This window comes from Lethenteron reissneri, chromosome 46 (genome assembly GCF_015708825.2).
Source record: "Lethenteron reissneri isolate LAM-NWPU_2019-01 chromosome 46, ASM1570882v1, whole genome shotgun sequence".
NCBI classification, from domain to species: Eukaryota; Metazoa; Chordata; class Hyperoartia; order Petromyzontiformes; family Petromyzontidae; genus Lethenteron; species Lethenteron reissneri.
This window is the reverse complement of record NC_083824.1, coordinates 11,518,177-11,544,308: the sequence shown is the minus strand read 5'-3', so window position 1 is coordinate 11,544,308 and position 26,132 is coordinate 11,518,177. Positions and strand designations below refer to the sequence as shown.

Genomic DNA, 26,132 nt, shown 5'->3' with positions numbered 1-26,132 from the left:
ACGCAGATGTTGTGAGCGAAAATGCATAAAAAATGCGGACTAATCGCCATCTGTTCCATCTGCATGGGATGGAGCGTCGCCTCCAGGCACGCGTGTGGTTTTCACCGGGTGCTCTGGTTCCCTCCCCACGTGTATGAGCTACTCATTACTCGGGCGATAAACATCTTGATACACGTAGGACCGCGCACCTTGGGCAAGGTTCCTCCCCCTGGCGCATCTCTGCCTCTCTCTCCGAGCGCGCGGAGTGATCACTGTGCGGTGGCGTTACAAGACACGTGTGCGTTGAACTTCTTTCGCGCCGTACGTAGCCAACCGTGCTAATCGGAGGTGGAACGTCAGTGCCATCGTGATGGCTGTGTTCACTTCAGTCACTCCGCACCGACACTCAAGAAACGCGGGGGACGTTGGAAGGGTGGACTGCAAGGCGACTGTGGCGAGGGTGTCTGCTGCATTCGCTCGCTCGCTCGCTCACTCATCCCTGGCCGACCTACAGTTCCCGGTCACCATCACCAACAACAGCCGACATCCATCACGAAGTGGCGGTGACCTCACCGCGCCGCCTGTGCCAGGCCAGGTGCACCCTGTGGCTATCACGTGAAGTGTCGAAGGCTCGCTACCGGCAGGTCACGGGACAGACCCAGCAGGTACAATGGGGTTGGACTAAGATGGCAGGCAGATGATGCACCACCAGTGGTCCGCACCGCGCCACCTCGCTGCGTTTTAGCCGCCCGGCGCTCCGTTCGTTGTTGTGAGGGCGACTGCGCCTTCAACTGTCCAAACGCAGCGTCCTTCACGAACCTCCCGCCAGTGACGAGCGGCACGAGGTCGAGAACAGCACAAAGAGCCTTGGCGCCGGGGTGTGCAGTTCGTGCAGAGCTTTCCGCAACTCCGTCCCGGGAGTTTCAGCTCTGCACGAACTGACCAACATCCATCGCACGATCCGCAGCTCCCCGCTGTGACCCCCCGGCCGCCCACGGGATGATTTCCGGCTCCGAGAGAACAAAAACCCCGGATAGCCGGACACTGCGTTAAGACACTGCGTGAGAATCGCAACCAGATGGTAAAAAATAATAAATAATTATCCCACGCTGCCTCCAGGGGTCCCCACCGCTCTCTCCCACCCCCACAGACTCCCAGAGGACGCATCAGCACAGGCCCCGCTTCCTGTATAAACTGTGGGTGGACATCAACTCCGAACTCGTAGTGAGCGCCGTTCCACGCCGCCTGGCAGCTCGGTCTGTGGTTCCTTGCCGGCGGTCGTAGAGATGCCACTCCGTGTCAGCCCACGTGGTTTAGAACCCCGTATTCTTGTGCAGGGACATTTAGTTTTTAGGTCCACACGGCGTACAGCCGTTTCGATACGGGCAAAAACCCCCATAATGTGTCCGTGTCTCTCCCTTGGGACGACACTTTGTAGGATGAACGTTGAGATTCATAAGGGGCACGGGGTGACCAATAATGTTCGAATTGGTCTGTGTTAAGGTAGGCACTGATAAGTGGTTGACAGATACGCAATTCGCATGGATGCCGTGTATAGAACGATCCTTGGTTTTCACGTTACGCCACACAGGCGAGGTCAGGACGTTTTAACCCAAAGAGCATGATAGAGTATTCCACAGCAGTGGTTTCTCAACCCTTGTTTGGCTATTACCCCCCTCCCCCCCCCCCCGCGTTGAATTTCGTTTAAACCGAGTACCGCATTGTCCGACCTAACATGGTCCCGAGAACGAGACGTGAACAATGAACGCCAATATTGAACCAATTGCCCGTTTTGTGAGCGAGAGCCTCACCAGCAAATACCACTAACGGGACGCTCTGCGTGCGTGACGTCATTTGCTCGCCGGTTACTCTTGGAAACCACTTTGTTAAAAGATCAATGAATTTTGTAAAGATCCTTTGGATCGTTCTAGGGTGGCGTATGAATTGACATTTTCCCGTACTTATTTTCCATTTGCAGATCCATACGTGATTATTCACCAATGACTCTCGCGTATGATATAATTTCACACGTTTATAAATCACCTCGTGTACCGCCCCCCCCCCCCCCCCGGATTGAGAACCACCGCCCAAGAGGGGAATCCGCGGTGAGCGACGGCTGGGCGCACAACTCGGTTTCACGACGACTCTGTTTCACGACGGCACTTCCATCACACGGGAGCAGCAGGCCAAGCTTAGACAGCTGGACATGCCCCCCCAGTTTGTTAAAAATCGAGCAACCGTCGCCTCCTACTGAAAGAAAAGAAGTCATGCGACTCGGCGAGGCTTTCCTGGAACAAAAAAGCGGAACCGTAAAAATAGCCGCGACTCCCATCGCATCCGTCAAAAACAAAAGCAGATGCGACATGAATCCACGCATTAATCCACGCGGTGTGCTTATTAGCAGCGTGGCGATGCGACAAAGCACGGTGGTTTTCGTGTCAAATGAACCATGCTGCAAACCGGCGATGATTTATGTACATATTTGGCATTGTTTATTCCAACAACAAACAGCATTTATTCATTTGATACATGTCGTGTACAAAAAGAAAAACGTCGTCAGTTTTAAACTACAACTTTCGGCCGATTCTGCCGCCCGTTCGTCACGGCTCTTAAGTATTAAACGACGGTAACATCATCATCGAAGAAAACTGTGAAGCCGGTGGTGACGGCAGGAACGTGACACGGGAAATAACGCGAGCATTGGGAGCAACGGGCGCATTACAGATGGCACCGGCGAGACGCGACGTCGCGCTTTTGGAGTAAGGAGACAGCAACGAGGGTGCGCGGTGGTGGTGGTGGCAACGGTTACATTTTTTTGTTTGCTTTTGCAATTTTTGAAAGTTTTTTTTGTTTGTATAGTTAAGTGCACGTAGTGGAAAACTGTATTTCGAGAGGCGCGGGCGACAAGGAAGAGGCGACGCGACCGCAACGGCGGTGGGTGGTTGAACTTTGGGGCGCGACGAGGGAGGACATCGCGGAACGGGGAGCAGAGCAGACGCCGGCGCGGACAGGAATCCAGAAAGACACCCAACGCCACCGCACCCCCGGCGCGGGACACCGGGTCCGGTATCTCGGGATGCGTACGGATGAACGTTTCCTTTGAGACAACGCACCAGAGATCAAGCACGCGCTTGCTGGGAAGCCAACGATCGTCAATGTTTTTTTTGTTAACCATTTGTCGGCTTCTTTTGCCTTCCCTGTGCACGACAGCAAAACGCTGCGCTCACGACTCCTCAGAACTCCCACAGGGTGGAGGGGGGACAAGTCAGCACGCGCATGTCCCGGGGGCTGCAGGCTCGCCAGACAATCTGCCCCCCCCCAGTTGCTCCAACACAAGAGAGAGCGTGCGGAACTATTACCATGCAGCCTTGTGCTTATCGACATTTATTAGAGAACATCGGAATTAAGAAATCGCAGCCTAAATGACGACCGCACCGGCATTTAGAAACCCTGTTTTTGTTGTGATGTCTTCATTAGTGAGAGTGTGTGTGAGTGTGCCCGGCACACGGGAGCCCGGAGACTCGCTCGTTCGGCTCGGCTCAACCCGGTGGTGGCTTTGGCACCTTGCCACGCAGGTCACGAGTTGCCGGCCGGCCGCCCTGGACGTGCTGCGCGGAATCACCGGCCCCCGCCCCGAGAAAAGAAAGACCCAAAAGAATAAAAATCTCTCTTTTAAAACTCGCCACGCCGCCCCGACTCGACGGCCCGTGGCTGTTGCGCAACGAACACGCGACCAGATTTCATGGCCAGCAGTCAACCGGCGTCGTGCAAACCACTGGGGATTTAAACTCCGATTCCCCTTCACAAAAAGCACCGTGTGTTCGACTGCCCATGGCACGACTATTTAGAACGCTCAACAAAAAGCAAGTTAATAGTTTTCATGGCATTTCACAGCATGATTGGTTGGCTGCGGTCCGCGTGTCCAGAAAAGGTTGGCGAACCGCCGGGTAAAACCGCCCGAGCGGTTCGTCAGATTGAGCAGCCAGTGGCAGTTGGGTCGGCTGTTGAGCCACTCACTCGCTAGGCGTGTAGCCGGCGACACTTGTGGCCGGCGAGGCGGCTCCGCGACCATGCGCCCTGCATGCCCAGCATTCTGTCGGTCCGTTCGGTGATCATCTGTCCGTCTGTATGGTAATCCGTCCGGTGATGTCTGGTAATCTGTATGTCCCTCCGGTGATCCATCCGTTCGTCCGTGCGATGGTGGCTGTTGCTTGCGTGTGTTTTCCACACGTGATTTTGCATAGTGTTAGCTGATCACTAATTTATTTATTCAAACCCCACCCCCCCTTACCTAACCGGTGATGACCCCTACTAATTATCCCATTAACCCCATCTACCCCTCCCCTACACCCACCCCTTCTCCCCACCTCCCCCACACCTGGTACCCACCCCATCATATCTCATTAATGCATCGATTATAATTATTCCTCGCTCTTCAGAACATCGTCAAAGTCGCCGCCACCGTTCGCAAATAAAAACACGCAGTCGGGTGGGGGGGAGGGGTGCAAGTGCCAACCCAAACAAAATCCGCAGCAATTAACTCAATGAACCACGAGCCAGCGGGAGGCAGGAGGTGACACGCAACACGTGTGCACGCTCTTAGTCCATCCTCCGCGGCAGAATTTACGATTCCGCAGGAATCAGAGAGACAGAGAGAGAGCGCGGCTGCCGGATTGGGCCGCACCATTGGACAAAAGTGGGGTCAAGTGGCCCGGACGTCGGCTTGCGATTGGACGAGTGTGACGCCAGGGCACGGGGGGGGAAAACCCGCCGGGCTCGGCCGCCGACGATCGGCCGAATGAAGGAAAAAAACGAGCGGAGAAAACGATTGCGGAGCAGAGACGTCGACGGGAATAATAATAAACATGATACAAAAATTTTACGAAGTATACACATATTTATAAATCGACGTAAAAAAAAACCGTCAGAGAGAGAGACGAGTATGTTTGAGCTATAAATTACACGTTGCAGGCTGTGATTGGCAGGAGGAGACCTCGGTCGTTGCGCTGTCGAGTATGCGAATGGGGGGGGGGGGATGGAGAAAAAAATATACGTATAAACGACGACGCGTTAAAACCGAGGTGGAGTAAAATAAATTAGAGCGAAGGCGATGGATGGGCTGGGGCTGCTGAGGCTGAGCTGGTTGTGCAGGAGGACACCACCGGAGGCTACCTGACCTGCCCGCCCATGGACAAATAATGATTCTGCTTCTGCTGCAGCATCTCCGTGATGGCCAGCAGCTTCTTCAATGCGTGCTGCACTCGCACACACAAAGGTGGAGGTCACCCACCACCCCTCCGCTTAGCCGCCGAGACAGCGAAGCGCCGTTGGCGAGCGTCTACGTGGTCACGGTGACGGGGCCCAGCGGCAGAGCGTTTCGTGGTTCGCATGCGGCGGGTGGCCCTGGTTAACAATGCGGTCTGCATCAACCGTAAGATACTAACCACGCGCCATCTGCACTTTCGGTTAGCACGGTAGGTTAAAAGAGGTGCACAAAAGAGGTTCAACATACTGTACATACGTCTGCTTCGCTCGCAGTGGACGTTCAAGATTCCTTGACGTCATTCGAAGAGTCAATTAATATTACACAAAGCAGCATCGCCCCCGACTGTCCTATGCACAACACAATGGGGAGCACAGGTGGTGCATCTGCCAATCATCTCAGTCAGAATGAGAATATTTATTTATACTGGAGGGATCCGATGAGCTATAAAGTGCCTTTACACAGATGTCCAGTATTTTACCACATGTCCAGTCAACCTATGGCACCTGTGAACTCCTACCAGTGAGCCTTCCACGCTTCATATGAACTCAAAGAGCACCTAGCCTGGCACAATGGTGAGGCCACCGCCACTTAACGGTGAACGGCGGCTGTCTACGTGTGCGTGCTTGCGTGCGCGCGTGTCACCTGCTGCACCCCGCGCTCGTTGCTCAGCGTACGCAGCTCGTCCAGGTGGCACACGCAGACATTGTGCAGCGCCGCGAGGTCGCGCGACACGTCCGTCTTGAAGTGCTCCGGGGAATCGCACAACTCCTGCACATTCTGCACGCCGCAGCACCAGCGGCAACAACGGCATCAGCATCAATGACTGCATCATCATCGTCATCAGAAGCAGCAGCACCAACAGCATCATTGGCAACAATAGCAACATCAGCTAACAGCAGCATCACCAACCTCGGTATTAACGTCAACAGCAGCGTCAACACCACCAATCGGAGCACCATCAACAGCGCTACTGAGGGCCACTCACTGCGTTAGAGAGCTACACTCTAAACGAATCATCGTCGTCATCGTCAAGATCGTCGTCAGTGCAGTTATAATTGTCATTATCATCGTCGTTGTCATCATCGCCATTCCCGTCATCATCATCGTTATTGCTACAGGATCACAATCACGATGGTTACCGCGAGTTTGTCCAGGAAGGTGACCATCCGTTGGCGGTTGTGCTTGATGAACGGGTTAACGCCCTCCATGTACGCCTCCTGCACGCAAAGACAAAGATCCCCCGTGTGGCCTTGTACAGACTGTCGGGGCAAGTGCGGTCGGCGAGCACCTATGAACGCCGGCACGGGGCATGAGGGAGTGGGTGGCAGCACCACGCCCGATGATGTTTACACACCCCCACCAGGTACTCATTTGAGGGCGAGCCGACCAAGGGAAAGAGGGCCCAGGACCGTTTCAAATATATTCGCCGTCACTTATTGGCCATGAGTGGGAATGGAATTCGGGTCGTTTCATTCGTTGCACAGTGCAACGCTAACCGCTGCACCGCCACTCCCCGACACAGGCTGTAGGAGGTAAGTGCGGTTAGGCATTGCTCTATTAAGGCCGGCCTATGACCACATCAGCCAAATTGCACTGGATCACATCAGATTTCGAATGTTAAGTAGGTTTGGGCCTGGATAGTGCTTGGATTAGCGACCACCATGCACAAAAGACACAAGTGTTATCGGTTACCGCGGGCAGCAGTGCAGCAAAATCCATTGTTGCCCTGTAACCCTCCCACATCCGACCTTCACCAACCCGTGGTGACCAGCGTGATGAAGTATGGTCAAACACACCCAATGACCCGCACGGCAGTGGAGCGACATTACGGGCTGTGCGTTAAGGCCGGCACGGCACACGCGTGCAGGAGGTGGGGCTGCCAGGACAAAGCACGCGCCCGGCTGCGGTGATCTCCCCGGAGTTGGCACTGCCCACGCCGCGCGACGGCGCGTGTGTGGCCAGTGTCGTCGGCAAGCGTCCTGTTAAGGAGCTGTACCTTGGCTCCAAACTCGACGAGGTTGGCGAGGTTCTGAAGGGACTTGGCGGCGAGGAGGAGGGTGCGGACGGCTGTAGGAGATGGGGGGTCTGCAAACAAAGACAAAGATGTCCCGCGTAGCCTTAACAGAATGCTGGGGCAGGCGCTGTTGGTGGGTAGCTCCTACGAAGCCAGGCACGGCACACGAAGGGGTGGGTGGCCAGGACTACGGCCGGCTGCCTTTTGTCTCCCGAGTGGCGATGTTATATATATCGCACCAGGTACTCGTTTGAGGCTGAGTCAGCCTAGGGGAGACCCAGGACTGGTTCAGATATTCGTCACTGATGTTGACCATGAGTGGACATCAATCTTAGGTCGCCAGGTTTGTAGTGTAGCGCGATAACCACGACGCTACCGTTCTCCACGTGTTTACACACGCGTTTAAAGCTCCCTTCCCCCAGTCATCCGTGCTGGCAACTCCCTGTCCCTGTTCCAGTCCTGACTGAATACCTTCCTCGTGTCTTCCATCACCGACTTCCTCTCCCTCTCTCGGTACTGCACCGTGAGATCAGCTTGCATTTAGACACACAGCAGAAGTGAATAACACTCGACTGGTATGCGTATAGTCAAGTGCTTTGCGCTGACTTTGTGCTTCCTTTTTTAATGTCTGTTAGTGGTGAGTGTCTGTGAGTGGCGAGTATTAGGTGAGTGTGCGTGAGTTGTGTCTGTTAGTGACGGAGGTCAGCTGAGAGGTGAGTGTATCTGGTGAGTGTGGTGTCTGTTAGTGGTCAGGCTCAGAGGAGCGGTGAGGGTTTCGCGAGGACCAGCGTCAGGTCTCACTCTCACACGACCCCCGTCTGTAAGACGGTCTGCCCACGAGTGGCACCGTCATTGTGGAGCAGCGTTCCGTACCGGAGATGATGCCGAAAGCTTTGGGTGTGAGGATCGCCGGGCAGATGAGTCTCAGGAACACAAAACCGCTGTGCATACATACACACACACGCAAAGACAAAGTTCCCCGTCTAGCATTAATAGACTGTTGGGGCAAGTGAAGTTAGCGAGCACCTACAACTGCGGCTGTAATGACCATAACACCACACGCAGTCTGCTTCAAAGTGGACCTCAAAGATCCCGTGACGTCATTCGGAAGAGCAGGCCGATGCACGCCGGCGTCAGACTCCAAATATGCCAAAACCCGAAAATGACACTGCTAGTCACTCAAGTGGGATCACAGACGGCAATCGTCGGCCCCCTTCTAATCGAATAATGTCCCAGGTCACCCTTGCAAATGAAACTCTTGAGTTCTCACCTGGTTAAATAAAATAAACTTACAACTCTAAGGGTCACAGCATCACGCACAAGAGGGTGGGTGTGGGCTGGACAATGCCTGGCTGTGTTCGTCTCCCTAGGGCTGATATTTACACAACGAACGAGGTATTCGTTTCAGGCTGAGTCGACCTAGGGAAGGCACAGGACCGGTTCAAATCTCCACCACCGATGTTATCCATGGCCGGGAATTTAAATCAGGGTGCCAGATCCCTAGTGCAGTTGCGCTAACCACTATGCCGCTACACACACATACACTTTACAATGATTGTAGTTGCCTTGAACAGTCGGCCCATTGGTCGTGGAGCTATCGAGAGTGCAGGCCGTGCAACTGCACCGGAGCCCATTGGGCCAGAGGGCGCATGCGCTGGACTAGCAATAGGGAGAATAGTGGACAGGGCTCGTGTTAAGCACGCTCTGTCACTGTGGCCCAGCGGTAATAATTGTGCCTCCGAGCAAAGAGGCCCTGAGCTTGATTCCCGACTCGGGAGCTTTTCTGTGTGGAGTTTGGATGTGCTCTCCAGTTTCCTCCCAAAGATAAACATAACCACACCAATGTCACTGAAATACTGGACCAAAACTAGTGCAAGAAATAAAAATCACCTGCAAATTACTCAATTGGGATCACACAGCAGCAGCAACAGCAGCAACAGCAGCATCGTGCCCCCGACTGCAAAAACTTGGCAGTACCCTCCTGAGAAAGAGTCTTGAGACTCATCGAGGCCTTTTCGTGGGTAAACGAGCAAAACATAAGTGAGACATGACGCTCGCCGCTCGAGCGGCTGACCCACTGGCACCCAAGGTCACGGGGCCGTTGCCATCCCGGGCCCCCTCCCCCACGTACCTGACGACGCGCGTGCGCATGGTTTCGTTCGCCGGCCACTTCTCCTGTACGGACTTCTGCAGGCAGCCGAAGAGGAACCTTAGCGTCCTGGGAGACGGGGGAGGGGGGGGATGGCAGATGGGGAAAGGAGAGGGCATCGACGTTTAAACAGGAGAGCGGATGGCGAGCGTGCTCGGTGCCTTAGGGGCCGAATACGCGGCACGGATACCGGACCGGCACAGACGACGTGCAGACTTATAACCTCTGGGCTCTAGCCACCCGTGGTGAAACCGGGCTCTCAGCTGAAGCGAACTGATGCCCTCGGCCTGGCCACCAATGCTTGCCAACAAGGACGCTCAATTGATTTTGATAACGTTGAAGTGTTGTGTAAAACTACATATTACTGGCAAAGACTAATTAGAGAATCCATTGAAATTGAGAGAAATACAAATAACTTTAATCGCTCTGACAGCTACAGGCTTAGTGCGGCCTGGAAGCGTATTATTAAATAATACATATTACAATTTCTTATAGGGGAAACTGATTACTAACGTAGTATATAATTACAATAACCATCTCACCCCCTCTGCCCCCTTCTGATCTCTGCACCTGCTTTGGTATAATAATTGGGTTACGTTATTGAATAACACACATTAAAAATAATTACTAATCTACAACTGATTACTAATCATAATGATACATATTACAACTAATTACTAATCTACAACTCATTACTCATCATAACTATTGACTGCTTACTAATCTATGATATAATTACAATACCCCCCCCCTCAAATCACTGCACCTGAATGGGTTATATGATGACGTCACCCTGCTGCTCTATTTAAGACCGGGAGCAAGTGAGGGCTTCACTATTCTGGCAACATTGCCCGAAGATGCTGGATGTAATTACCAGCGAAACGTCGTACTCAAAAATTGTAAATGTTGTGGATTCACTCTTCAACACACCGGTGGGCTAAAGTAGTGAACTATTTGTCTTTTGTCAACGTGACATTTTTTTATTGATTGGCCGTGTTGGGTGGTGGAGGGTTACGACACATTTATAAAATTAACGCGATATAACCCAAAAATGTTTATTATGAATAATATTGGTCGCGAAAGCCTACGTGTTAAACTAAATAATAATTGGCTTCTCACTCAATTCAGGTTTATTCCAGCTGAGAATTCTGTTTGTATCTCTGCGGTGCCGGTGAAGAAGGATGTGCTCGCTCGTGGATACGTGGATGCCGAACATCAATGCAGAAACCATCGGGGTTCTCAAGCGCAGTGAATTCATGGTTTACGCCAGCTCGGACTGGCACGAGGTGAGCATTCTCTGCAGGGCATGTAAGCAGTGTGAACCTAGTTTAAGCAACTAGAATTTCGGCAGCCTACGACCGCCTTATTCTAGCTCCCGCGGAGGGCTCCTCGGAGCTTTGCGCCTCGCCCCCACCGATGTCCCATTCTTCTCCCCACACCCCCAATGTGCGCAGATACCAATGACTATTGTATGTAGGGTGTGTTCATTTTTTTGGGGGGGGGAGGGGTCGACAATTTTTGAAAACCTGTTGGATCAACTTTTTACCCCCACGTCTGGGGAGGAGGGGTCCACTTCCCATAACTTTTAGATTCAGGCCTTCCGAAAGGTTCTCATAATTTAGTTGACGGACAAACGTAATGCCGGGCTTTTATAACAGAAAGAGACCAAAATGAGGGTTGGTAAAGCTCACCTAAGACAATTGCTGCTGAAAAACACGGTGTAAGGAGTCCCCGAAGGCCGATGGAGCAAAATCACATGGCCACAGATTTTGACCCCTACAGGGTTTGGCAGTCTAAACATGGCAGTGTGCATAAAACAATGCGGTACGGTGATGTCACGTGACATTGAATGGCAGGGTGGCAGCGCGTTGGTAGCACTCATGGCCTCACAGCAAGGAGGGCTTGGGTTCGATTCCCGACTGGAGCGCCCCACTGTGCAGAGTTTGTATGTTCTCCCCCTGTTCTGCATGGGGGGTTTCGTCCGGGTTCTCCGGTTTCCTTCCATAGCTAAAAGAAAACATAAAATATAACTGGAATTGGGCAAAAATATCCCAATGCTGAGAAGGTACCTGCAATTTACTGAAATTGAATCACACAAGTCCAAATCGACACCTTACTGCAAAAAACCAGACAGGACCCTTCTGAAAAAGTATTGAGACTCGGTGAGGTTTTCCTGGGTAAACGAGCGGAATAATAACAGTAACATTATTAATGCCGTGATGTAGAATGTGCACGTACGATTAGTCTTAAAGGCGAAACTGGTCCTGTTACATTTTTGCCTATCCGTTGAATACCCACAATTCACCACGGCAATGCCATTTAAATTAGTTCCCAACCTCAGGAGCCGTCTTGCCGTTCTTTCTGACATGCGAACGCATACACAGGAACACAGTACAACACGAACACAGAGTACGCACGCACGCACGCACACACGTGCACACCAACGTCCACTCGGGGCCGCGTTGGGATGAATCGGCACTCACATGGGGAAGTCGTCCGTGGACAGGAAGATTTTCTCGATAAGCTCAGAGAGGAGGGCGAGTAGGTGGCCCAGATTCGCGTTCACGTCCTCTCCCTTCTCCAGTTTGCTCGGGTTCAGCTGCAGAGGGCGGAGGGGATGGTGGCCGCGTGAGAAGCGCCGATGCGTGCGTTCTCTACCAGCACTTGCCCCAACAGTCAAAGCCTATTTGGCGGATCTTTGTCATCGTGTTACGAAACCGCTGAGACACGCTAGGAAGAACACCCGCCAACACTGAGACGCACTCAGGGCCATATTCCTGGTCACACCTTGGCTCTGGCTCGGTCTCTCACGCTCACATCTCGGGTCTTGCAACTGCTTCTAAAACAAGTATGAGCGGCTTAGCTCAGGTTCGGCAAAAGTAAATCCTGAGCGTGGGCTGGGACCGTGCTTGGAGCTGGCTCAAGTAAAGTGTGGCATTGAGCCGGCTCGCTTAAGCCAGAGCCAAGCCTGAGTCGAGCCATGACTATTAAATACAACAGCCGCCATTCGCCGCTGTTGTATTTGTGGCGGTTGACGTCGCCACAGCGCTTGTGCTTGGTTTGCTGCGCTTTTGAGGCCACATGAAGTGTCGATGGGCTCACGGACAGGAGGCCACGGTACAGAACCGGGGCGTTGCACGATTTGACTGCCGGAGATGACGACCGTCCAATACGGGCGCCTCGTACGAGCGGCGAGAAAATAGCGCCACTCATGGCTCGCTCGCACAGCGCCGCCCCTCGCACGCAGAACACCGCAAACTCGCCGCGTCACAAAAAGACCCCCGTATAGCCTTAACAGACTGTTAGGGCAAGTGCTGTTAGCGAGCACCTATGAAGGCCGGCACAGTACACGAGGGAATGGATGGTCAGCACCACGCCCGGCCTCCTTTGTGTCCCTAATGGTGATGTTTACACACCACACACATGCAAGCGAACGAGTGGTGAGACATACACGCACAAACACGCACACATGCACGATTGATGCCCCGCACACGCTGGCGGCACAATCGCCGCGGCGCACCTCGCAGGACTGGCGGCTCTCGAGCACACGCAGCACGGTGTCGCGCAGCGCGTGCTGGATGAAGGGCCAGGCCGTGCTCTTCATGTACTGCTCCATGAGCGTGCTGGCCAGCGTGGTGGCGCGGAATAGCGTCGCCGCCTCCTCTGCGCGGGGGAGGATGGGGGGGGGGGGGGAAGAGGGGCGACGAGGATGAACGGGCAGCGCAAAGCGCAAGCCGTGAAACGAGGCAGATTTCGTTTCGCAGACAGCGACGTCTCCTTGCCATGTCCGTATCGCCACTTAAAAAACGCAAGTGCGCTTCACGGAATGCATCGGACCCGCAACCTCCTGGGAGTGCAACATTTCAGCGGCGTTGATTGGGTGCAAGCAAAACTCTGGACCGGTTTCGACGCACACAGTCTCGTCAGCAAAAGTTAAGCTTGCTTGAATCAATGCTGGTGAACTGCCAGATGTCATAGAAAGGACCCTCTCTCTCTACAAGATACGGGTCCTGTTGAAGCAAGCAGATCTTGCTCGAAGCTTTTGTGACTGCAGGAATTCATATTCTTTGGGTCTATCAGTAGAGTAAAAAAACGGTGTAGTTTGTTATTGTTGTTTTTTTGTTATTTTCTTTAAACCTATCTATGTGACTTTATCGAAGGACCCAAAAAACAAGCAGATCTTGGCTTAAATAACAGCTCGTATTTTTTTTATTAATATCATTTCAATCCCGTGAGATGGAACATCTCATTTGCACGGGTGTCCAGGAGTCTTGAGGGTAAGAATGCAAAGCATGATGGGAGGAACCATCCCATGGGGTCAACGTCGTGCTTTGCGCTGTGCTGACCTCAATTCCTGCTAGTATATGGATTCTCATTTATTGCCAGCTTGCATCCAAGTTTCTGTCCAATGAGTTTCTCATCGTTTACACAAAGTTTTACATTTGGGGGGGGAACTACAAGTCTATAATGCTCGTAAATTAGAAACAATATCAATAAAACCTGCGTTGCTCTTCCAACGTCAGCTTAATCTGATTTGCTGCTGAAATGAGCATTGAGGCATTGGTGCTCATCTTCCATTTACAGCCGTGCAGAGTCAGTGGTGGGAATTCCACATTCCCACGACGTAGGTGAGTTTACGCATTGGGCGACAACTGTTGCCTTCTCACTTTATCGACCCCAGGAGGTACAATTGGGCCGAGTCATCTAATTTGTTAAAAACCCAGCTTTCCCAAAAGCAAACAACCAGAGCGATAAAGACGCGCCACCCAATCCACGCACGTGCAGAATTATTGTGGCTACAGTTTCCCACAAGAGCGGAGCGTAGAACGTGCGTGCGCGTGTGACCGGCTGGCGGGCACGTGAAGAGGCATGTGGCGGGCGCTTGCCTTCCATGCTGATCTCGCGGTCGTTGAAGGTGCGCAGTAGCGCCACCTCCTGCCGCTCGTGCCGGAAGACGCGCAGGAGCGTGCTGGCGAGCAGCGAGCGGTCCTGGCCGCACACGTGCGACAGCGCCTGCACCACGTGGTACTCGCGTGGCTGCTGCAGAAGCTGCACGCGACGCCAGCGGCGACGAAGAAGACAACAGGACGGTGCTCGGTTAATCGACCGCGACGCAGCCGCCCCTCGGTCCCCGTCTACGCTTGCGACTCGGAAGATGGCGCCCTCTCACCCGTGGACTGTTGGGGCAAGTGCCGTTAGCGAGCACCTATGAAGGCCGGCAAGGCGCACGAGGGATGGGTAGCAAGCGCCACGACCGGCCCCCATTGTCTCCCCAGTATTGATGTTTTACACACCGCACCAGGTGCTCATTTTAAGGTTGAGTCGACATAGGGGAGGTCATGGACTGGTTAAAATATTTACCATGGATGTTGGTCGTGAACTCGGTTCATAGCGCATTGCGCTGATATAATTATCCCTCCCCTCTGTTTGTAGGCCACACACATGCACACACACGCACGCATGCATGATGATATCCGCTACTGCTGCCGTCAAGTGGCAACAACCAGAAAATCGAAATGCTGTATGCATAGGGAATATCATCAAATAACCAGCATGACCACCGTCGTCATCATCATCACTGTCATCAGCAGCAGCATCGGCAGCAACGTCGGCAGCATTAGCAGCAGGACGACGTCGACGTTGGCAGCCAGGCGAGGAGGGGGACCCTCACCTCGCGGAAGTCGGCATACTCGTCCTCGGGCATGATGACCTCGAGCGAGTAGCGCGCCTTGACGCGCAGCGAGCCGGGCTCGACGCCGCGCAGCGGCACGTGCGACGTCAGCTGGAACCACTCGTCCGTCAGGTGACCGTTCTGCAGCCGCTTCAGCGGGCAGCACATGAACACTGCGGAGACGGTGGGGCGATGAAGAGACATGGGGGGAGATGAAGAGGAGACGGAAGGGCGGGAGAGACACAGGAGAGAAGTGGATGAGCAGCGAGCGGAATAGAGACACGGGGGAGACGACGAGGAGTAGAGAAAGGCACGGCGATAACGGGGAGATGAGGGGGCGATGAAATGGAGACACAGGGAGGATGAGAATGGGAAGTTGGAGAGGGTTATAGAGCGATGTGGGGGGAAAAAAGAGAGAGAACAGTGATGTGGAAGAATGCAGACGAGGGAGATGGGGAGCAAGGAGAGATCAGAGCGAGCCATTTGTCCTGCGTTCGCAATCCAGCTGGTACTCCCTGCAACAATTTACTGACAAAGCAAACGCCATCTTCATCGACACAACAAGCCCTGGCTGGCCTTGCTTCCTCCTCTGAAGTACCACACTGCCCAATGTCAGCTGACTGCACAGCTTCCTGTGACAAGGCAGAGTGACGAACGCCATTGGCCAGGTCTTTCCCATTCGTGTGTGAACACCACCGAGAGATACAGATCCTCAAGTTGTACTCGCAGTGAGATTCATGGGTGAAATGTGGGAATCACAGCGGTGGAAATAATGGTAGTGGTGATAATAATGGTAGTGGTGGTGGCAATGGTTAAAGTGATGGAGGTGGTGATGGTGATGCTGGTGGCAGCAGTGGTGATTGGCAGTGGATATGATAGTGGTGGCACTGGTGGCAGTTATGGTGGTGGTGGTGATGGTAGTGGCAGCAATAGCAAAGGAGCTTTAAGTGGTGATGGGAGAAGAGATGATGTTAATCAGGTGTTGTTTGTGGCGATGGTGGCAATGGTGGCAGTAGGGATGACATTGACGATAGGCAGTAGTGTGGCATTGGTGGTAATGGTAGCACCAGTGGCGATGGTGGTAGTGGTGGTGGTGGTGATGTATTGGTTACAATGTTCAACTTTCACTCACAGATGTCAGGATCCTTGTACTTCTTGGTCCGGTTGCTGAGGATGATCTCAAACACATCAATGTCCGGGGGAAGGTCACTGGATGGGTAGAAGGGAGCACAGGGGGTGAAGAGGCATGGACGATAATTCCACAGCGGGGGCCATTCTGCATTGGCTTCCGGTTGCTGAATGAACACATTACAAGGTCGTGCTCTTGACACACAAGATGCTATGCCACAAATGAACCGCAATACCTTGCTGATCTCGTCAAGGGGCATCAGCCATCACACGAACTCCGGTCAACTTCGCAGCGGCTTTTAGCTAACCATCAAACAAAGATGGTCACCGCATCGCGTGCTGTCAGATGCGATTTTGCGGCTATCTGGAACGCTCGTCCTTCCGATATTAAGCCACTACAGCCATGCATTTTTAAATAACATAGATTGAAAACTCATTTCTTTAGAACTGCTTTTTGTGTTAAGTTTGTTGTCCTTCCTCCACGCCTCCAATTAGCGCAGTTGGCTACATACGGTGCGAAAGAAGTTCAACATACACACATGATCAAACCCGGCCGCCCGCACCCTCACGCAACACCGCCTCGCTTCCCACAAGACAGCACGTCCGAGATGCTCACACGCACTGTGTACAGCAGCCAATCTACTGCTGGATGACGGCCTCCCCTCGCCCGCCATCTGGGTCGTGGGGGTTATATGACCATGCTTCACCTTGATGGTCAGTGTGGATTGAAGGGGGGGGGGGGGAGCATCAAGTACAGGACAACATTGGATTTTGCTGCACTACCCTGTGCTGCCCTCAACATAGCCACAACCACAGCAGTCTATAGCAGCCTGTTGGGTATGGTGGTCACCCATCCGAGCACGATCAACATGGTATTTTGGAAACTTACAATCGTGATACTGAATCACCTTGCAGGCAAGTGAGCGAGCAAGCAATTGACTGACAGGGTGACCAAGTCAGCCAGTGGGTGACTGAGTGAGTCTGTGCGCAAGTGGCTCGGCGAGTGACTGAGCAAGTCAGCGAGCGTTTGACTAAGCAAGGGACTAAGCGAGTCAGCAAGTGACTAAGCAAGGTACTAAGCGAGTCAGTGAGTGATTGAGCAAGAGACTCAGAAAGTCAACGAGCGAGTGACTGATCGAGAGAGAAGGCGGGTGACATGGCAGAGCTCGCCGGCGAGCGTGCCCGTGCGCACTCACTCAAAGACAAACTCTTCGGCCCACACGGGGTTCTGCCCCTCCTTGGCGGGCGTGCGCGCCACCTGCACGTTGTTGAGCAGGATGGTGCAGTACGGGTGCGTCAGGTGCTTCGCCGGGAGCTTGTGCGCCTCCTCCACGTACAGCGTGAGGCTGCGCACCTGCGAGGGTGTGGCGGCGGCGGCGGCGCCACGTCGGGGTCACATTCAAGTTGATTTTGTTAAACTGGATGGTAAGAGTCTCATTAGCAAGGTTGGACTGAGCTGGGTCACGGCAAGTGTTGTCAGCAAGTACCTTTGGAGGCCAGCACGGCACACGAGGCGGTGGGTGGCCAGCCCCACGCCCGGCCGTCTTTGTCTCCCTCAGTGGCGATGTTTACACACTGCACCAGGTACTCATTTGAGGCCGAGTTGACCTAGGGGAGGCCCATGACCAGTTCAGATAATCGTCACCGGTGTTGGCCGTGAGTGGGAATCGAACTCGGGTCGCCGGGTTCGTAGTGCGGCATTGCCGCTCCCCACAGCAAAAAGATTACACACACGCAAAAAAAACTCTCTCTGCAACCAGTTCCGTGACCCTAACGGGAATTGCTAATTGTTAAGATTAACTCGGTGAAAAGTGGACGGCCGTACTGCCGCAGAGAAGACAGTAAAAACAAAATACAGCAACGAAGCGAGCAAACACAATCCGATTACAGAGGAAATAAAAAAAACTGCGCAAACAACGAATATTCAGGAAAATTAGTTTCTCGAAACAAGTCAGAGTGATCTCCTGTTCCAATGAGCATCGTGACATTTGTGCTCATCTCTCATTTACAGCCCTGCAGAGCCAGTGGAACAAGTTCCACATCCCGATGGTAGGCGGGGGGCGAGCCTAATCCATTGGACAACCACTTGACTTCGTCACAACGTGGTACCTATTTTATTGACGCGGGAGAAATGATTGGCCGAGCCAACCCCCAACCAAACACGATATGAACTGGAGACCTTCCGAAAGCGAGGTGTTTGCTCTACCGACACCAAGTCAGTCATAACAATAAATAAGATATTTTTCTCGCCGTGCTACGATCGCGTGTAGTGCCGCAAGTACCTGGCGCAGGTGCTTGTTGGTGGAGCCCTGCGTAAGACGGCGGAACTTGGCGCAGGACTGCTGGATGGCCTTCATCCACTCCTGAGGACACACACACACACAGACAGAGATGCCCCCGTGTAGCCGACGTAGTGCCTTTAGGAGAGCACCTGTGAAGGCCGGCATGGAGCACGAGGTGACTGTGTGACCGGCACCACGCTCGGCAGCTTTTGTCTTCCCAGTGGCGATGTTTACACACCGCACCAATTTCTCGTTTACGGCCAGGCCGACCGAGGGCAGGCCCGGGAATGGTTCAGATATTCATCACTGCTATTGGCCGCGAGCGGGAAGCGAGCGCGGATGGCCAGCTTCGTAGGTCAGTGCGCTAACCACTGCACCACCACTTCCTCTGGGGTTATACAGACAATCCTCGGTTCATGCACTTCTATAGTACGGCGTTATGGAATAACGCGCGCTTTGCATTGAGACCTTTTATTGACACATGCGAGGCAATTTTCGGAATGCCATCCGCAACGCGACGTACGCTACCCGAGCCTAGCACCGCAACCCAATGGCGTTGTCAGCAGCCAGTGCGGTACGATGACGAGCGTGCTGCACCGTGCAGCATCTCGCCGCATGGAGACCGGCGCCCTTCCCTTTGTCTCGTCTCCATCCATCCCCTCTTTATTTACATTTTTATTTTATAAGAAGTATATTAGAGTTTACATGATTTAATTTTTAATTTACAGTATTATATTGTGTAGACATGTATTGTGTTGATATAGGCTCGGGTAACATAGGCGATTATGTCTGCGAGTGAAATTACCGAATCCCCTCTCCTTCGCCATTATTTATAATGTTAAAATTGCTTTTCACATACACGACTTTGAGATATGCTTTGATCCGTAATTGACATTAGCATCGTGCTCCGAAATCCTACATTGTCGAGTCAAACACGTGTCTTCGTCACGTGCATGAGCGCGTTTACGAACCCGCGCGCGGCCCCTCCGCTCCGCCCGCTCACCTGCGCCGACTCCTGGGTCTCGGCGGCAAAGTAGAAGATGTCGTTCTCCTCGCTGAAGTCCTGCACCACGATCTGGAAGCAGTGGGGCCTGCGTGGGAAAGTGTGGACGCGATCAGCAAGACACCAGACAGCCAGCACCCACCAGCCTGCCAGTCCACCAGCTTGCCCACCACCCAACCCGCCCACCAGCCTGCAGCCCGCACACCAACCTGCCAGCCCACGGACCCGTCTACGAGTCTGCCAGCCCATCAGATCGCCTACCAGGCTGTCCGACCACCAGCCCACCCCTACCAGCCCATCAACCAGCCTGCCAGCCCACCAGCAAGCCACAAGCTCGCCCACCCGCCAAGCCCACTAGCCCGCAGCTCACCGTCCAAAGAAGCTCTCGTGCACGGCGTAGATGGAGCAAATGCTGAGGTCGATGAGGCCCTTGGGTTTGGTGGCACGCTTCTCGCTCTCGAAGAAGAAGAGCTGTGCGTCGTTCCCGCCCAGCACGAAGTAGAGGCTCTTCCAGCGCTTGCTCTTGCCTGTGGGAGGCAGCGCGGCACACACCGGGTTTGGTGGCCGTCAGCCCGGCTCAGCGCGCCGGACACGATGGTGGGGCAGGCTAGCCTGCCGCAACCGAGATCCTGGGTTCAATTCCAGCGTTTCAGCCGGCCGTGGTTGAACCAGGTTCTCAAGCGGAGACAGTCGAAGGCCTCAGTCCGGTCATCGTTGATCACGCAAAAAGATCCAAGGCAGAGAGCCCTTCTGGTCATATTCCCTCATGGGCCGAGGAATACAATGAGCGTGTGCTGGCGTTACATCATTCAGACGTTACATCATAACGTCTGCATGTGACAACTAATCCGTACCTCTCATCTCCAGATCACTCATCTCTGCCTCTTGGTTATCTTCCCCTTGATCCAGTGACTTAATTGGGAAACGCATAGCAATCACCACCCCCCCTCCCCCATCGTCTGAATTTAGCAATTTTCAGTGTCAATTTTCAGCATTGCGATGTTTTGGCCAATACCAGTTACATTCTGTGTGTTTAGCTATGGGAGGTACACCGGGGAAGCTGGAGGAAATCCATGAAGAAAAAGTAGAATATAAAAACGGCACTCACACACTCTACAGAACAAGGGGAGAATATACAAACTCCACTCTCACTCACACTGTGTACAGAACAGGAGATCATAAAACGCCACTCACATTCTCTACAGAACAGCGGGAGAAGATAAACTCCACTCTCACTCACATTCTCTACAGAACAGGGGGAGAACATACAAACTCCACTCTCACTCACACTCTCTACAGATCAGCGGGAGAAAATACAAACTCTGCACAGAAAGGCACCCGAGTAGGGAATCGCACCCACGGCCTTCTTGCTGCCAGACACGAGCACGACACCCGGAGGATGCCCTCACTGCGGTCGGAAAGCAAAACTCGGGTCGGCGGTGAAAGTGGCGACGCCGCCGCCGCTCACCTTTCTTGAGGAGGTAGCCCTTCTTCACCACGTTCTTGAGCAGCATCGTGTCTCTCTGTCGCTCGCGGATCGTGCGGTAGATGTCCTTGCCATCGACCATGTTGCAGTACAACTTGTTGTCCTGTCGGCGCAAATGCAACCTCGTCATCGCCGTTACCATCACCATCGTGGGCGGCATTCCTCTCCGAGGTGGGTGAGACGAGCACCGTCTGATGAAGCTGTACCACTTTGTGGGAATTTCAATCGCGGTTATCCTCTGGACAGACCGGTTCCTGACATAGGAACGTGGAATTTCCACCAGTGGCTCAGGGTTGTCAATATAGATTTGCACTACTCGATGCTCATTTGAGGAGGGCTTCTTCTGAAGTCACTGGCATCACAAACGCTTTCGAAAGGTTAAAATTGTTTCCGAGTTCATTCACATTTGTGTTGCCGACTTGCACACCCCAAGAGGGATGTCCACCGCGGAGATAGAGCGCATGTACGAGCCGGATGTTACAATCATTCTATCTCACGTGCAGCAGGAGCGATATGGGATTTCCGTGTGGCCGTGAGAGATGGCGACTGCTTGGGGAGGACTTAATCCAGCAGTGGATTGCTCATGGCTGACGATGATGAAAATGCAAGCAAAACGCCTGGCAAAGCGATCGGTAAGTTGGACATTGGAGGGATATGGAGGATTGTAGTGGACGTGCAAGAGATGGCCCTGGACAGGATTGAGTGGAGAGAGAGAGAGGAGCAGGACGGCTGTCTACACACGAGAGGAAAAAACGCCAGGCGGGAAGAGACACCCGCGACCGACAGATGCCACGTGTTGTTGGCGTCGCCGCCTCTCACCTGGACGGGCACGGGCTCCTTGAGGTTGTGTCCCTCCACAATCTGCTCCTGCTTGTAGTGATTGATGATCTCGTCGATGCTACAAAGCAACGGCACACGCTCGTCTCAGATTATGCATGTCGCATGTATGCTTGAACTTCTTTAGCACCGTACGTAGGCAACTGTGCTAATCAGAAGTGTGGGGGAAAGACAACAAAGAATTGGAGAGACATGCACAAGCCGCGGGTGGGGGAGGGGCGGGGGTTCGCCGCGCGCCACAGCTGCTTGTACGGACGCAGGCAAGTTCCATTTCATCCACATTTCTCGCGACTTCGGGAAATCCGTGCATTTTTCTGGCATATCGTCAACGGTGGGAAGGTGAATTCCTCCATAACCGAACGCTTTCCTTGTCTGCAGCGTGGCCTGTAGCACTTACGTGCGCAAAGATCCCCTGCATAGATAGCCTGCACAGATCGGTGGGGTAAGTGTTGTTAGGGAGCACCTATGAAAGCCAGCACGGCACACGAGGCGGTGGGTGGCCAGTATCACACTGGGCTGCCTTCGTCTCCCAAGTGGAAATGATTACACATGATGCCAGATACTCATTTGAGGTTGAGTCGACCGAGGGGAGGCCCAGGACCAGTTCAGATAATCGTCTCAGTTGTTGGCAGAGAGCGGGAATCGAACTAGGATCACCCAAGTTCATAGCGCAGCCCCATTAAACCACTACAATACTCCTCCCCATACAAAAAGACAAAGATCCTCCGAATTGCCTGTACAGACTGTTGGGGCAAGTGCTGTTAGCGAGCACTATACACACACACACACACAGGCTCAGACACCTGTTGTAGTAGCGGCCGCCCATGCTGAACTGCGTGCTGGTGGACCGCTGGATCTTGAAGCGCTGGATGTTGTCGGGCGTGCGGAAGTAGAGCGAGTAGTCACCCGGCGTGCTGTCCGACGGGCGTACCAGGAAGCTGCACACCTTGCCCACTTCAGGAAAAAAAAAAATCAACATTCGTATGGCCGGGGTGAGTATATCCAAAGCACAACGATTGCCATCGACTTCCCCACTTGGTGACACTCATTGACTTATTGTATCGACTCCCTAGGGGGAAGAATGCTGGGCCAAGCCAACAGTCCCAGCCAGGATTTTGACCTCGAGACCTTCGGATTGCGAGCCGCTCGCTCTCCCGCCGAGCCTGCCTGACCAGGCCACTGATGGTGCCTGCAAGGCGGTAGGGGGGATTTTTTTCCCACAAAGCACCACATCTATTTACTGCACGGTGGTCCGCAAAAACCCATCTTGAGGATTGATGGAGGCGCACGGACCCAGAAACTTTTGGAATCGCCGCTTCGACGACGCACGCACGTGTGCGAGCTCACGTGTACGAAAGTTTTCTTGTGTACGTGCCATCTGTACACACCTGAAAGCTACGGCAAAACACAGGCTCCCTCGATGGGCTGCTTTGCCAGCTTCTTGTGTTTTCGGTGTCGCGACGCGCCTTAACAAGGTGGGGGGGGGGGGGGGGGGGGCGAGCGTGTGCCGTGTGCCGAGTTTCTCACCGGACATGAGGAGGGTGTACGCTTCCTGCTTCGTGATCTTGCCATGGAACCACCTGCAAAACAAGAGACGGAGTTTCAGTTCCGTTAAACCATTTCGGGATGGTGAAACCTTGGCTAGCCAGACTCCAGATATAACTCACACATAGCCAGACCAGGTCGGCCAAGTCGGTCTCATTCTACTCCCCTCCTAATGTCCTCTGCTCCAGCAACCCAGGCTGTCCGTGGAAAGTCCCGGTCAACCTTCCATAAGTGGGGAGGTTGCTCATTCTCCTCTGCTGCCCCCATTGCTGTAGAATTCCTTTCCCCCGTCCATCCGAGTTGTTGATTCCCTGCCCCTGCTCAAGTCCAGGTTCAAGATCTCCCTCGACCTGCGATTGCCTGATGCGGTCACGAGTACATGCCGCTGTTTACGAAGCTACACCTGTGGCGAGTTCTGTCCCCGTGACTGCTCAAGCCAAAGTGAATTCCCGTTCACCTGGGCATCGACGCATTGTTCCTCATCTACAGTTTACCAATGGTCCCTGCAGAGACAGTGGTGGAGATTCCGAAATTCAATGGAAAGGTGGGGGCATTGTGTATCCATCGGACAACAGCTGTCAGATCTTCCCCACATAGCGGTACCTATGTTATCAACCCCAGGGGGGGGGAAGGGATGATGGGCCGACTCAGGATTTGAACTCGTGACCTTCCGACTGCTGGGAGCCTCCTCGCTCTACCGCTGAGCTACCTGGCAGCGCTGGCAGACACAAAACGGTGGTCACGGTGTGGGGAGAGACGAGGCGACACTCACGGCTTTCCTTCATGAGGATCCTCCTTGCTGGCCTGAAGAGAAGAGAGGTCACCGTTAGCGGTCCGCACCATGTCATCACACAGCAGCGCCGCTACAAATGCCCTCTCACGGGGCGCTAACCGACCACAACCAGCTCCGAGGTCGCTCGTGTCAGTGGCCCTACAGCACGGCTAACCAAGGCGCAATCTTTGTCATGCGGGTGTCGAGGATAATTATCTTTGGTTAAACTATTATCACTGTTGTTGGTATTCTTTATCAGCCACTGCTACGCTGCCCGTGCTAGCTTTGAACGTGTAAGGTATAGGTAAAACAAATTTGTATAGGTGTCATTACAGGTTTCTCTGCATGCGTGTGTGGTGGGTGCTTGTGTGTATTATGGCAATGGATGTGTGTAATATGTGTACATATATGTGGGTGTATGTGTGTGTGCCATGCAGTAGGGAGCGGTAGTCTAGCGATTAGCGCGCTGTGCTACGAACTCGGCGACTCGAGTTCGATTCCCGCTCACGGCCAACACCAATGACGATTATCTGAACCTGTCCCGCGCCTCCCCTAAGTTCACTCAGCCTCAAACGAGGGAGACAAAGGCGGTCGGGTGCGGTGCTGGCCACCCACCCCCTCGAGTACCATGCGAGCCTTCATAGGTGCTCGCTAAAAGCACTTGCTCCAACAGCCTATTGGAAGGCTAAATGGGAGATATTTGTATGTGTGTGTGATGTATATGTTGTCCTTCCCCCGCACCTCCAATTAGCACGGTTGGTTACGTATGGTGCGAAAAAAGTTCAACATACAGAAGTTCAACATACAAGCATGTATGTATGTTGAACATACGTGTCGTGTCATTCCGTGTTTGCTATACGTGAACAATCGACATCCTGGTCTCCCTTGCAAATCCATTCGTTAATACCGAATGAATCAATGAATGCTCCTCTTCAATTTTTATTTCACACCGTTCATTTGTGTCTACACTACCGAGCGGCATTTTAGTTTGGCACACGCCAACTGACCAGCAGGCGAGCGCGAAGACACACCTTCACCCGCGGCGGTGTGCGGGCCAGGGGGGGAGAGGTCGCATAAAGAATGGGTGCTCACCACTTCCTCCACCAGGTCCTCCACGATGACTCCGTGCTCGCTGGTGCGCAGGTTCGTCACCCAGAGCCAGCCGTCCTCCAGGGTGTTGTGCACGATGAACACGTCGCCCTTCACAAAGCTAAAGGTTGGCGCGCACAAGCGGACGCAAGCGGTCGCAAGCAGCGACCGGCAGACGTAGGCACGCAAAGACAGGCGAGGTGCACGCAGAGGCAGGCAGACGCAGACGGCAGGCACGCAGACACACGCACCCAACACGTATGAACGCAGACAGGAAAGTACAGGGAAGTACACAGGTACAAAGACAGGTACGCGCACACACAGGGAGATGTAAACACGCAGACAGGCATGCACACACATACATACACGTGCAAACACGCGGGAACACACACAGAGACAGGAACATGCAGGCCGGCACAGGGGGGTACACAGACAGGGATGCGCACAAAGACACACATACAGACATGCAGACAGGCACACCCAGGCATGTACAGGCAGGCAGGCATGCACGCACGCAGGCACAAACACATACAGCCAGACACAGGCAAGATATATGCAAACAAGCAAACGCACACGCAGACAGGGACACAGGCATTAATTAATATGCACGCAAGTGCGAGCACACACCATAATGCACGCACACACAGATCAGCACGCATGTGAATACTGCACAAGTGTAAGAGCGGCATCTTCAATTGTTCAATAACTTAGCGATCCGCTTCATTTAGTCTACGAGCTGGACGAGTATCAAACGTGTTTGATACAAGACAATGCGCGCCTCCTTCGCATATCTGTCCCTCCACACACAGAAAATAAACAAGTGTAATTTTTAAACATCCCATTGGCCACATGGCCTTCCCTCTGTGAGCCTGTCATTTCAGCAGCAAACTGCAAACTGGTTGCGACACTCA

The 26,132-nt window shown here is 53.4% G+C and overlaps 1 protein-coding gene across 4 annotated transcripts in view; it reads right to left on the bottom strand.

Annotated features, from left to right (window-relative positions):
* Positions 1–2,451: 2,451 nt before the first annotated feature.
* RASA1 (RAS p21 protein activator 1) overlaps positions 2,452–26,132 on the bottom strand; it is a 44,542-nt gene continuing 20,861 nt past the window's right edge. For 2 of the 4 annotated variants that reach the window (XM_061571040.1, XM_061571043.1), the window contains 22 exons: positions 25,225–25,342; positions 24,133–24,164; positions 23,343–23,395; positions 22,619–22,769; positions 21,798–21,876; positions 20,961–21,081; positions 19,863–20,019; positions 19,493–19,580; positions 18,490–18,570; positions 17,404–17,561; positions 16,212–16,288; positions 15,080–15,252; positions 14,295–14,457; positions 12,929–13,071; positions 11,892–12,007; positions 11,299–11,415; positions 9,391–9,477; positions 8,133–8,200; positions 7,242–7,330; positions 6,385–6,462; positions 5,888–6,022; positions 2,452–5,234 (listed from right to left, as the gene is read on the bottom strand). In XM_061571040.1, the coding sequence (XP_061427024.1) occupies positions 5,148–5,234; positions 5,888–6,022; positions 6,385–6,462; positions 7,242–7,330; positions 8,133–8,200; positions 9,391–9,477; positions 11,299–11,415; positions 11,892–12,007; positions 12,929–13,071; positions 14,295–14,457; positions 15,080–15,252; positions 16,212–16,288; positions 17,404–17,561; positions 18,490–18,570; positions 19,493–19,580; positions 19,863–20,019; positions 20,961–21,081; positions 21,798–21,876; positions 22,619–22,769; positions 23,343–23,395; positions 24,133–24,164; positions 25,225–25,342 (2,371 nt within the window). In that variant the 3' untranslated portion in view covers positions 2,452–5,147. The remainder of the gene's footprint in view (positions 5,235–5,887; positions 6,023–6,384; positions 6,463–7,241; positions 7,331–8,132; positions 8,201–9,390; positions 9,478–11,298; positions 11,416–11,891; positions 12,008–12,928; positions 13,072–14,294; positions 14,458–15,079; positions 15,253–16,211; positions 16,289–17,403; positions 17,562–18,489; positions 18,571–19,492; positions 19,581–19,862; positions 20,020–20,960; positions 21,082–21,797; positions 21,877–22,618; positions 22,770–23,342; positions 23,396–24,132; positions 24,165–25,224; positions 25,343–26,132) is intronic. The other 2 variants (XM_061571041.1, XM_061571044.1) reach the window with 1 other exon arrangement.